Source organism: Idiotropiscis lumnitzeri, chromosome 3 (assembly GCF_059441095.1).
Source record: "Idiotropiscis lumnitzeri isolate Australia: NSW breed Sydney's pygmy pipehorse chromosome 3, RoL_Ilum_1.0, whole genome shotgun sequence".
Taxonomy (NCBI): Eukaryota; Metazoa; Chordata; class Actinopteri; order Syngnathiformes; family Syngnathidae; genus Idiotropiscis; species Idiotropiscis lumnitzeri.
The window spans coordinates 21,659,908-21,673,926 of NC_142393.1; the positions used below are offsets into that span (position 1 = coordinate 21,659,908).

The window sequence follows — 14,019 nt, forward strand, 5'->3', positions numbered from 1 at the left end:
ACTATGTTGAATATTAAACTTTAAAAAAACAAAACACGAACGTGTTGGTATTATCGTGTTTAATTCTCTTGCATCCTTTAATTTTTCTGAATGTGGCCATCGGAGGAAAACGTTCGCCCCCCCCCTGGGAGACCAATCTCCGAAAGAGGATCCCCCTCGCCATCAATTTGAGCAAGCGAGCGAGCCCCTTCTAGCGGCCGGTCGCCTCACTACACCCCTCGGTGCTGCAAGCCACTGCTGCTGAACATTCCAAACTGGCGGTGTGACCCCCCCCCCCCACCCGCTGTTAGCAAGGGCTGCTTCCCTCCAGTAGCCCAACTGTTTCACAACCTCTGGATGTCAAGCCAAGCACAGGAATGAGATTGCTCCCCACAACAGGTGAGCTTCACTTCAATAACGCGGTGGTGCACGTATGTGATGAGCTAATTAATTAGCAAGTTAGCTCAGTGGGGAGTGAAGGTCTGTGGTGGAGTCTAATGCACTGTCTCCATTGCTGTAGATGACGTATGTGTATATTTATGTATCGGCTCAATAACGCGTGTAAATGTAGAAAGTTACATGGTTGTTTCAGAGAAAAGACACGCCTTTGTCATCTACCTGTATGATTTTTGCGAGACTGACGCACTAACCAACGCTGAGTCTAGCGTACTTATTATTATTATTTTACAGCTTCCTCATGTCACATTGTCACAATGGAGTTAACGTGTGTATTTTTTTAAAGTAGCTTTGCTTGTATTCATGTTGTTTGGTGAACGTGAGCTTATTTATCTGCTTCGGGACTCAGCTGTTAGTGTAAGCAGCGCAGGGATACATGATGGCAGTTATTAGTGCCGAATTGCAACCAGCGGAGTGATCTGGTGTATGTCCACTGCGCTCGTAGTCCTGTGTAGACTTTACTGTTTAGACAACAATGTAATGTGAATAATATGCAATTGACGTGAATTATGTATTACAAACGCACTGTCAGAATGAAATAAAGTTTGTCAGTATAGCGTACTCATATTTATTTATGTCATTTCGCTTTACCATGGAAACAACAAACTTGAGAGTGCAGTGCCTGAAATGCTCATAGTAGAGTTGATAAACACTATGTGACGTAAAAGCCATAGATTGTACAAGGATACAAGTTGCATATGAACGTGTCTCTTGTTCACCCTTTGTTAGTTTATTTGAGGACATTGTGTTGTGGGAATTTGACTTTTTAAATTCTTGTCTCCATGTTTTGCCATGATGTCACAAACTACCAGACTGTGAGGTAACAGTGGGGCAAAGATGGGACTTCGTCATATGCTGCTGGTGCAAATAAGAATTAAATCTCACGTGTTGATTTTCAAGTTTCCCAAGTTACTGTGACAAAAACCAAGTAAGTCAAGTCCCCACTAAAATTCAAGCACGTCGGCACTTGTGTTAAACAAGTCATAAATCAAATCAAGTCAAGTCCGACTTGCACTCTTTTGGCTTGCTGCTATTTATGGTTTCTAATTGTGACCATCTTGATACAAAATTCCATATTGTCTCATCCACGGAGGAATTAACCTGATGTTTCCTCCTGTTCTGATCACGGGCCCTCTTGACATATTCAGTTGGTACATTCAATCTTCAGGCACTGAAGAATGAAAACGGACAGCCGGCCATGTCTATTCACCGCAGCGGTTGCAACATTCAGCGAGTTGATAAATCACATTTATATCACATCAGTCAGGTGTCAGTGTAACTACGATACAGACTACCTTCACATTTTTGTTTTCTTATGTAAACAAACAGGGGTTCGTACCACCGGCCTTAATAAACTGCAAGTTTTTGTTGAATCCCACCACTCAAGTCGATGTAGATTTTTTTTTTCATTTTCTTGTCTTTTTCACGCCGCAAGACAAAGTCAAAGTGTTAAATTGGTTCATCTAAAGCTAAATCTTGCTGTCCATGTCTTGTCCCTGGGGTGTTTTGTTGCTTTGTGAACTTTAAAAATTAAACGGGTTTCCACAGGCCATTAAAACACATTAAAAGTTATTAAATGAATGTTGCACAAAGAAAAGCCTTAAATGGCAGAAGCAATAATTAAATAAAAACACCGTTGGTAGTTTCCGATCAAGCCTGGTTCTCACTGCGACGTGAAGGTTTGTGAGTGTTTGCTCACAAAACAAATGATGTCTTGTTAAAGATGACAGAGACTTTTAAGAAATTTTGAACGTGTTCAAAATTTGATGGCGATGTGACCAAAATTCAGGGACAAAAAAAAAAATCCCACATGCTCCACCTCAGCACAGTCTTGCTTATGGCAAGCTAAAGTGTATGCTAATAGCCCAGGCTTGCAAGTCCACATTTGTTGTTTATGATCCTCTTGCAAAACATGGTTTCGAAAGCTAGTTTTGCTTGTTGAAGTGCTTGTCCGGCCATCGCTCCGACAAGCTGAGCATAGTCACTGGACGAATGTCAACACAAATTGATGAATGTTTATTGTTGGCAATCTGCAACTCTGAGAATTTAGACAATTTTTTTATTTTGTATATATTTTCTAATCGATGAGTATTCAATTAATTGTAGCACCTCTTTTCCCTCGTATAGTCCATGGATGAAGTATGGCCCTTGCTCAACTGGAGGTTGAATTCACTGACATTGTGGAATGCCATTCCAATTCCAACGCAGTAATAACCCTCATTTGCTCTGCCACGAACATCAACACAGCAAACATGTGACACGATATGCTCGTTCTCCTCATGCTGCTGCTTGTCTCGTGACTTCAACTGCAATGGCGCTTTGATGTTTACTCGAGGGAAGTCACTATTTTGCAGACACTTTGTGTGAGGCAGATGAAGTTTGCCATTGCAATTCAACTGTGAAAGTTTGCGTTTAAGTATTGCTGTAAAAATAATTGGAAGAAACACAACAGACCATTCTTTGTTATTCAAGAAATGCTCCTCATTGGTCATATTCGTACTTCCACCCTGTTTAGTTAGCATGTCTTTGAAAGCTTATGAGCGTGTCATGTTAATGAGGTCGAGTGACTTCAGGCTATTTGACAGCGTTCAAAGATTTAGACTGTAGTAGCATGTCAAGTTTAAGGACTTTAGAAGTCACTTTCATCAATCGTATGATCAACATGGTGACTGATGGTCTTAAGTTGCCAGTCAATTCACTGTAAACAAAGAACAACAATGGGGGACATCCAGAATTGGGTGTTTTTTCCTCAAGTAACTCTTTATTACAAGAACAGAGTAAACTTTGTAGCTTGTATCACTTTTGACAATGATAACAAAATATTAAACTACCCATAATGTAAAAAATATACTGTTCAGTGTTGAAACCTTTTCATCCCTAATGGATTCTTGATTCAATAGCACACAGAGTGCCCCCCGTAATTATTTGTACCCCTAGTTAGGATGTGTTGAAAGACCTAAAATAAATCACAGATCAGAAATAAGCTTTTGATTTAGGTGTTCCAAACCCCTTTTTTGCACTTTATATGAACTTGAACCCATTGACTTCCTAATCCCTCATTGAGGACGCTGCCTCTCCCTTTAAAAAGGTTAAAGCAGGTGATGTGGGGGAAAATGCAGTTATGTTTGGTGGAAAGCCTGTAACCATGACCTCAATTCATGGGGTAACATGCATGTTTTCAATAAACCTGTGCAGTGTGCGTTCCATGTGGAGTTATTATCAGACTGCAATATCACAAAGCATATTAAAGTGTAAGGGAGACGAACAAAATAGCCTAAAACCTTTTTTAAGAAGGTGTACAAGTACAAATATTACGATTCCAATAATTAATTTGGTAAAAATGCAATGAAAAGGCCTAAAAAAAAAGACGCAGAAAACCCACTGCCCGTCCGGCTAGTTTGAACGAGTGCGTGACCCTCCTCATTGAACATTCCTTTGGTAAATGGTAGGCAGTTACTTGAAGCAGAATCAGAATCAGAATCAGAAATCCCTTTATTGTCATTGTACTCAAGTGTGCAACGAGATTAGAGAGCTCCCTTCTCCAGTGCAATACAACAATAATACAAATATATAAATTATATAAGAAAGTGCAATGGAAAATAGTACTGGATAGGATATATAAAAACACATCACGATGCTGTTCTGCAAGGTAAGGGTGGTCGTGTGTGTGTGTGTGAGAGTTTAGAATAGAGATGGCTCTTGGAAAGAAACTGTTTCTCAGTCTATTGGTCCTTGATTTGATGCACCTGTAGCGCCTGCCAGAGGTCGAACAGGTGTGAGTTTGGGTGGGTATTGTCTTTGACGATATTGAGAGCCCTGCTGAGGCACCGGCCGGTGTAGATGTCCGACAGTGAGGGGAGAGGGCAGCCAATAATCCTTTGCGCTGTTTTGACCGTCCTCTGGAGCCTCACTCTGTCCGCCTCAGTGCAGCCGCCGTACCAGGTGGAGACACTGTACGTCAGCAGGTTCTCGATGGACGAGTTTTTTGCCTTTTATTGCATTCCCTGAAGTGGTTGCCTTAACAGATATTTTGAATGGTATTTATTTGGCCACTGTATATTTTGTGTTTCATTTTATGTTTATTAATCTCTTCATCATTTAATTGTGTGGCATTAATACATATCTTTTTAACAAATGGATAAAAGATCCCAGAAAATTACCATTAATTTCATGTATTTTCTCGGAAAATATAATATAATAATGTGATATATAAGTTTCTGAATATATATATCATTATAAGGATAGAAATGACATCCAATTTTATCCGCACACAGCTCTCGGCTGCATCCGTTTGCTTAGTCTCCCGACACTTTCACCAAACTAGGACTAAATGCATAATCAAAACCAATGTAATCTGTAACAAGAGCTCAGTGGGATGTCGCTAAACCTCTTCACAGCTGCCAATTCGTGTTGTCACCGTGTGGAGCCACAAGTTTCGGGTCAGTAAGCAACGATGTACGTCGGCCCAGCGGCCTGTCACACAGCGACTTTTCCCAACAGCCCCAGGAGCAAAATTATTTTCTATTTTCATCTGCTTTCTAATGACCCATAGTCTGTCACTGTGCATATGGAAGTAAATACATATTATATTAAACATTACAGTGTTTAGTTATGCCTGAACTGATTTTTTTTTTCCCCCTCCATACTTGGCGTTCAAAGGGCTCCTTGTCGCTCCACATTGTTTCCTCTGTTTCAATGCCATGCTGCTCACAACGACACTGTATATGATCTGTCCTGCTTATATTGCAGTCACTTCGGCAGATATGAAAAATGAAAATCACCATATGATCAAAGCCCGAGTCTTCCTTATGTTTATTTTATTTATTTATTTTTTTTTGCACAGCAATGATAACTGAACTGGGCCACACGGGAGGGGAAAAAAAAGCAACAGGGTCATTGCAGCCATGTAGAGTGAATCAAACTACTTTGTCACCATATTTGTGTGAATGGGCTCTTTGCACATTACGCCTTAACGTTATAGTCATTGCGGATAATATGGTTTACCCTTTTCTGGTTTTGCGCAGTATGACAGCTGTGTTTTCATAGTCTCGAGTAAACGGGCGACTTCGAGTCTTAAAAAAGATCTTTCTACCCAGCCAAAGCAGCACAAACAATTCCATGAATTTTGTGTTCCAATGTTCACATTGTCATTCAAAATCAACAACGTTTTAATGTACCACGTATTTCAAGGCTACAATTTGCACTGTGAGGTTTTTCGTGCCTCGTTACGGATCACAGGCAGAAAGCCCAGAAACTTCCCGTCTGTGCATCTGTCTGGATTTTCTTGACACCAGTGATGCAAAACACAGATTAAATAATACATTTAGATAAATGTACACCACAATGTTAGATATTCTCTGCTTATATAACTGGAACTGTTCAGACCAACATTTATACATTACCACAGACTAACTAAGATTGATTATTAGTACATTCGTGACTCATATCTCAAGGACAAATGTTGATTCATGCTGCCAGATTCTCCTGTGAGAAGAGGCATACATTGTAGCCGTTCTCTGAGTTGCTGCTTGGTGCTTTGGATGAGGATTTACTTTTGTTTTTTCACCTGCCTGGTAATAAGTAAATGCTGTTTTTGAGTGGCAGAAGACTTGACTCGATAGAAAATCCCTGGAATCTGCACCTCAGCAGACTGCTGAGACTGAACGATATGTCTGCAGATTGTAAGTCATCAAGTTTGAAGTGAAAAGATGGCAACTGGACTTCCTGGCTGTGTTAAAGATCTGAACACGTCTTCATGGCGACGGGGGAATAGCAACACAGCAACACAGTAGAGCTCCAGGAGCCTTTGATTCAAGTTTTGTGACTCAGTGAGTTGGGCGTTTTTCAAATGAGTTGAACAAACCAACAGATTTGCCCTTTTTGTATGAGTGTCCTGCAAGCAGACATGGCCACAGACCGCCCACAAAGTCGCTTGCAGCTGTCTTGATGCCACGCTTCTTAGAAGCGGCTCATTGTGAACTTGATGTATCTTTGGACCGTCGAGTTGTGAGCTTGACAATGTTCCCTGTAGGCAGAAAATGCCCACCCACTTTCTAAGCACCTTGAGGGCACCTCCACCGCTGCCAAAATACGCCATAAATCTTTGCATACTGCTGGAAGCATGGCCACTAAGTTTCAGTGGAAGTTTCCAGAAGCAAGGTAGTGCAGCTTGATGGGAGTGAGAAAAAAAAATTCATTCAAATCTTGATTCTTGTTTTTCTTTTTCTAATCGTACGTTTCCTATCAAGAGGAGGTAGAGAGGTTCAAGGTGAGTGTGCACATGTGCTGGAATGTGAATTTTGTTGGTCCCCAGTTTTTATTTTGTGTACCTTTTGCTGTTTCATTTTTGACATTTCTATTCCTGCCATGAGCAGTTCAAGAGTTGCGATACAGGTGTGCTGTGCAAGCGTGCAAAGCGATCTGGTTGCCAGCCAATCACAGGGCACGTAGACAAAATTATTCACACTCACACCAATGGACAATTTAAATGTTCAATTAACCTCAACAGCATGTTTTAGTGGCATTGTTAAAGACTTCACAAAAAGGATGTTCTGTCAAAATCTTGAGTGTGGTTGCGATGGCCACTTTAACCTGAATACATCTTGTATCTGAAAAATAAACCTCTTTTGGCAACCTTTCTGTGATAGCGCTTGTAGAAAGTCTGCTAAAAAACGCCTTCAAATTGGAGTAAAACGGTCAAACTCCTTTTATTTCTCAGCATTCAGTATCTCTTTAACCCTTTCATTTTTTCTGCTTCTCAGGGAAACTCTTCTCCTATTGAAAGACAAGTTTCAGTTGAAAATATCTCATACGAGCTGAAATTCCGAGGCGAGAAAATTTACGAATCGTGAACAATGGTTGATAATACAACGGGATGATGCTAATGTTTGCAGGCAAGATTGTGAAAGTTGTGTATGGCAGTTTTTAAAATCTGATCCTTTATGGCAGTCCAAACTCTGTTCACAAGGGCCGCGGTCCTGCCCGTTTTCCATCTCTCCCATCTGCAACACACCTCATTCAAATGATCAGAATCGTTATCTTGCTACTTCAGAGTCTGCTGATGACCTGTTAATTTGTCTACTTTGTCACATTCCACCTCATTTTGTGCTCTGAAAACAGAAATCTGGCTGGACAAAATTGTATGCGCGTCTTCTCAAAGAGTACATTTGAAAAAATAATTAGCTTTGTTTGACCTGTGAAAGTGCGTCGCGACTTAATGACGACGAGCGCATCCTCTATGCATGCCAATAGAAGCTTGCGATGTTCCTGCACATGGGCTGTGGGCTTCTGACTTAAACCACTTTGTGGTTTTCAAGATACTAGACAGAGGGAAATGTTTGTCTGTTTTTTCTTCAATGATGTCATTTCTCGTTACTATCATGCCTCATCGATGACTGTGTCCAATAAATCCGTGCTACTGGAAAAAATGTTGTACTGGTAACACTTGGGCTGCTTTCACAATGCTGCACTCTCCTTTAGTGTTTCTGGTTTCATGTTTTCTCTCTCTCTTTGCCATGTCAGCAAAATGGCAGTTACAGCTAATTGCTTTTCAGTTTCATATTGTTTACTGTCACTATCGGGCAGAAACCCAATTTGTCCATATTTGGTTCATTGCACAATTTTTTCCACAAATCTATACTATTGCACAATCCTTATGTGGATCTGTTGTTTTATTTTACAAATTGTGATCAGTCTAAAATGTATAAAATGGCTTGCAAACGTGGACAATGTATTATTACTGGTTACAGAGAAATGCTGTTTTTGTCTTTTCCTGAAAAGTGATGGGTTTGGAGATTAATGTAAACCCTTAAATTCCTGGGAATTTGTTGCGGGCCGTCCCGCAATGTGTTCTCCAACAAAGAGGCTTTTGATGTATCACTCCCAGTTGAAGTTTATTGTAAAACTGACACATAAAACAAACACCATCATCTTAGTGCAGATAAAAAATCTGTAACTGTTGACATGCTAACAGAAATTAGCATGAGTCATTCTGCAATTCTATACATTTAAACAACTGATACTTTAAGACAAACAGAGCTGCAAGACATCCAAATAGAGCATACAACAATTCTCACGAGCAAATATTCTCTTTGTTTTGTGGGAACATTAACCATTACTGCAGAGTTGAGTGCCTGAAGGCAACCTAATGTTCTACTTTACTGACAGTGTTTACTTTGATTTGTCTTTATGCCAAATGATCACATAAAATCTGCAATAATAGATAAAAGGACTGCACAGTATTGGGAAAAACATCCAATACGGATGTTGACTGTTATATCAATATTATTGCGATATTTAACATGTATCTAGAGAAATTCCATTTTCAATTAATTTTTTTCAAGTGCAAAATATGCAAGCTCTATGTGATCTTAGGTACTTCTTTGTAAATTCCCCAAGTTAATGTCCAACTATTGGGTGGCGATGCACATTTAAGTTTGTGTATGACTGGTCATATTCAGATAAAAGCATACAATCCCACCAGATAAAGATTGTATGTATTAGTGATATGCATATTGCACAGGCCTTTATCGCAATATTGATATTTTTTTTGATGTATTGTGAAACCCTGGTAGATACGGTGTAGTACAGTATCTGCATTTGTCTTGCTTTCTTCTTTCTCAGGTCTTAAATATTGTTTTGGTGACTCCTGCAGAAACCCTGACCACTGTAAACACAATTTTTGTCTGCCTCATTGTTGTCAGAGCGCTTTTTTTTAATGCAAGTTGTCAGACAAACGTGTTACTTTTATATTCTACTTGCTCCCAGTTCCACCTCGGTTCGGGTTTGTGCTGTATTGCAGTGCTATTTTAGTTACACAACCTATGTGAAGGCTGAAGTTTTAGATTGTGATCGATGATCTGAGTGAAATGGATTGTACTGTTTATGTGATGAAAAGACACACTGGGTGCCAAATATGTGCTGATATTAACTTTCTTGATTTCTGTCACATTCTAAATGTCTATTCTTTTTTTTTTATGTCCGCCCCACCCAGGTTGGTGTTTCCCCGCCTCAGGGTTCATTTCCAAGCCAACCGCCTGATCAAGACAGCTCCCCCTTTGGCTCGCTGTGACCAGGACAGACAAAGTCCAGTTGACTTGCAGCAGAGTGTTGCCATGGACACAGAGTCAACCTACTCTGGCTATTCGTACCACTCTGGGCGCTCACGGGGTTCTCATCGGCACGGGTAAAATTGAATCCTCCCTCTCTTTAATGTTGAGCCACGCTTGGAGCTGCTTTCGGGTTATCTTGCTCATCTTCCTCTGGCTGTTCATTAGTGTGTCGCCACAGATCTGCTTGACAGGCCTGATCAGGCCTAATTTCTGATGGCCCTGCAGATATGGTGAAAGTCTGAGATGAGAGAAAGAACCCCTTTCTTGTCAACATCACACCGAACATTAAATCAAATCTTGACTTTTAGCTTTAATTTGCGAGGTTTTACAAAATATATATTTAACGTTGAGGAATAACAGCTATGCAAGGTGTCTAAATTATTAGGGTCTTAAAACTTTTTTTGCTTTTGGACATACACACATAGACAAAGAGTGGGAATATTCAGACTCCTCCTTTTTCTGGTTTTATTAGTCTATTGGAGACTAGGAAACTCCTCCCCTTTAACAAAATGAAATAAAACAAAATTACTTTATTTACCCAGGTAAGGCTATCAAGAACATAATTTAATTCATTGCTGACAAGACAGACAACAAAGTAAAACAAGGCCACTCCTGCCGCCAGAGCAGGAGCTATTCCACGTGAACACATCACGTTAGTTTTTTGTTTTTTTAACCTCTAAATCTGTTGAATGTGCACATTCTCCAGCAATCTTACCTGACGCGCACATTTTTCTTTTCAAACGGTTATTATACAGTACGTGGCATTAACTGTATCTAATTTGCCCCAAGGGCAAGATTTTCTGGCTTGTCAGTAAGATGTATTTCTTATTTCACTCGCCTAAGTTGTTTCGGTGTTTGTTTGTTTGTTTTTTTTAGTTTCTTTAACAGAAGGTTATCAAAATTTTCCCTTTCTGTGTGTAATTCCATAGCTAACCATTTTTATTTTTTTTACTCATAGCTCTATAAATGTTATTTTTGTGAAGCCTCCATTAACGGAACAATAAATTTTCCAGCATTCGATTAGTTAGTGTGTATAAGGAAGACGAGTACAAACATCAATGACATCTGATTGATCTGGGAAAAAAAAATAACGCCATATTGGACATTTCGGACCGTTTCATGTGATCCCTGTGACGTAATGCGTGCTACACCGTTCATTTCTAGCTTGTTTACCGTTCACTTGTGCGATAAAAAGGCCGGATGGTGTCGTTAAGTATTGCCATAATTTAGATATCACTCGTATCATCAGGTTTCATATTCTTTCTCGGAGAAAAAGGGTAGGGGGGAGAAATTAAGAGCATAATGGCTGACAATCCAGTCAGCCTTCAATGCAACTTTGATTCTAACTTTATGTCCATTAAACATAACCGATTGTCACCCAAATCTACGTGAACATGTAAAAAAGTATTCTATACTTAAATATTAGAACGAAACCCGCAATAGTTTAGAAGCCACGTCGGAAGTGTTAATATTCTTGTGTATATTAATGAGGCAATGCCTCCGACGTGACTATCTTCCAAAATGTATTTTCCGACTATGATTATAATATTTTTTATCCGTGTCCACATAAATGTTGGTGACAATCAGACATGAGTTTTTGTTCAGCATGTGACGCAATGTTGCCACTCTATCACGCAAATATTGTCAAGCAACCTTACTATGTGACCATCATCCAAAATATTGCGAGTTTCATTCTCCGGTCAGGGTTTTCACAGTGCCTTGCTAAGGGTCACCGCAGCCGTGGGTGTGTATTGGGGTCCCCCTGGTATTAACCGCTGTTCTTATCCACTTGGCCACGACTCCCTCACAGTGGGTAGGCCTTCAAGCAATTGGCAAGAAATTTGCTATTGAGCATTGGAGGATTCCCGACTAGGTGCTTTTTCTACTCCTCTTCTTTGTATGCCAAATCCTCCGTCTGGTGCCTAATTTTGAGAGAAAACAAGTGTTGTTGCCTTTCAAAGCCTTGGGCATGGTAGTCAGAGGGGAATCTTTAGACACCACCAAAGGGTGCCACGCAGGTGGCAGCTTTGCATCACTGTTGTCTAATTACACTCTCAGGAACAGATGCAGGCTTGGAATGTACATAATTGCAACGCACAAACACTTACTAACTGTGAGTCAAAAAAATAATAGGAATGATTTAAAAAAAATAAGGAAGTTATTCTATTGATTATATACTTTAATCTCCCGTCTTTCAGGGGGTAATGTTTCGAAAACTGTAGCGTAAAGTGAAAATCTTCGAATTCGGTTAAGTCAGAATTACCCTCCTACATTATTTAAACACATTCTAGAGTTGGGGTCACCAACATTTTTGAAATTGAGACCAATTTTATCCAAAGAGCTACCAGATTGATAGACAATTTTGAAAATAATAAATTTGCACCAATTATCACTAATCACTAATGTTGTTATTATATGTGATTATTGAAAACACTGAAGACACCGATAATGTTAATGATTTCTTTAGGAAACAGATCTGTAACACTTTATGAGAATAACATTCTGCCAGTATTTACATTTTCAAATGATCACTTCTACAAGACTGGTATGCTGTTTTTAAAACAGGCCCGCAGGCTACTCATGTGGTCCTTGGAGGCTGCCTACGGGCACCACGTTGGTGACCCTTGCTCTACACACATGAAGTCTTGGACTTGACCAGTGAATATATGAAATTATTAATTAATTAGCTGAGCAGTACGGTGATGATTTGTAGCATATAGGGTTTTTAATCTATGGCTTTTTTTTTAATCAGTATTTTGGAAAAATCCACCAAAAAAATAAATAAAACTGAAACTGCAAAAAGAGACGCGCGAAGTGGTGTAGGATTCCCGTGCATTTTACATTTATGACAAGCTACCTTTTGCGGTAACGTGAGAAATCACCTGCCATGTTCAGAATGCAATCCAACCACGGCAGTAATGGCAAGCAATTGTTCTCTTATGTCGTACTGTTTTTCCACTGGGTTGTTATTTCTGAACCAGAAGTGTTTTTCATAAAAAAAATATATACTGCAATTATGACTTTTGCTGCCTCAGTTGGATATTCTGGCTTGAAAATACAAAATCTGGTTTGGTTTAGCAGAAACAGAAAGCAGAGAAGTTGCAGTTGTTCAGAAGAATATGATTTGATTAAAATACTTGGTAGACTGTATGCAGTGATACCTGAGCCATAAAGTCTTAAACTTGAAGTAGCTGAGGATTTATCGATAGAGAAATCTGTCAGCATTTAAAAATAAACCAGCACAGAATAAAAAAAAAAGACTTGATGTCAGAACTGGAATAAGTCTCCTTGTTCCAAAAATCTCGCTTAGCGGCCCTCAAGTCCAGGTTGAGCTAGAATGGGGTACACTAGTGGAACTCATTGTTCAGATGGAAAGGCTCCTTTAAATGTGCTTGTCAAGTGTAAAATGCGTTGTCTTTTTTTTGGTTTTGCTTCGTCCAGGTTTAAGCGAGGATAACTATTATCCTGCACAATCGTACCATGCACTTATTCTCGTGTGATTGAGGTGAAGAGGAAGTGTTCTTCTCGAGGCAATGAGCTCCATCTCCGGCAGAAAAGCCAAATCCACTTGAGGTCTCCATACAGCCGACCAAATTGCATTAATCAGACCACAGTATCATAGCACAGCGCTCGGTTGGAATACCAATGAGGCTGATGCATGCTAATGAAGCCGAAGCAAGATGTGGGAAGGTAATTGAGAAGGTTTGTGTTGGGAGAGGGTGAAAGTATGTGTGGTGGTTCCAACGTGTTCAAATCACTGCTGTGTAATTCCACAGTGGTACATTCCAGAAGATGTTGGCACCTTTACGTTTCTTTCCAGCACACTTGAAGTGTTCTCTGAGCTGATGTTCAGCGTATTATCACAATGAACCAAATCTCCAAAGAGGTTTCGCGCATTCCTCGTCACTGGAACGTTAATTGTTGCACATGCACTTAGTGCTCTGTTTCTCTTCTTGTCAACCTCCCCCAAAATACAATAACGAACACAAGAAAGATGCAAAATCTACTTGCACAGTCACTGTTAATGCTCACTTTCATTTTCTACCCCATAATGCTGCTGTCCAATCAGAGCGACTTCTTACCCTCCCTATGATCGCGAATTACACAAATCCCACTGCAGCCTCCTGCCCTCTCCCATTAATGATTTGAATCAGTAACTATAACAAGTCCTATAAGAACAACTCTGACATATTTAAAGTCATGATAACTGTGATAGTTTAAACCCATGCTGCATCCCCTATTGTCCGAGCTTGATCACCTTCGCAGTGTTTTCACTTGTATGAGTCTGTGTGAACGGGAAGCTCAAGAATAGAAGCGGAAAGCAGTGTGGTTCACACCCTTGAATCAAAACACAGCTCCAGTAGCCTTTTGCGATCCCAGCACTGTCACTCATTGGTTCTTTCCGCCTTTTCTCCCCAGCACCAGGATGTCCTGTAACTTCACGTTGGGGATTGTTATTGTGTAAGGGTGCAAC

The 14,019-nt window shown here is 40.0% G+C and overlaps 1 protein-coding gene across 2 annotated transcripts in view; it reads left to right on the forward strand.

The window, feature by feature from the left end:
• The first annotated feature begins 230 nt into the window (after positions 1-230).
• Positions 231-14,019, forward strand: part of vangl1 (VANGL planar cell polarity protein 1) — a 30,921-nt gene continuing 17,132 nt past the window's right edge. The window contains exons 1-3 of one of the 2 annotated variants that reach the window (XM_088291891.1): positions 294-378; positions 1,248-1,363; positions 9,428-9,619. In XM_088291891.1, coding sequence (XP_088148017.1) covers positions 9,549-9,619 — 71 coding nt within the window. In that variant the 5' untranslated portion in view covers positions 294-378; positions 1,248-1,363; positions 9,428-9,548. Of the gene's footprint in view, positions 379-1,247; positions 1,364-9,427; positions 9,620-14,019 lie in introns of both variants that reach the window. The other variant, XM_088291890.1, reaches the window with a different exon arrangement.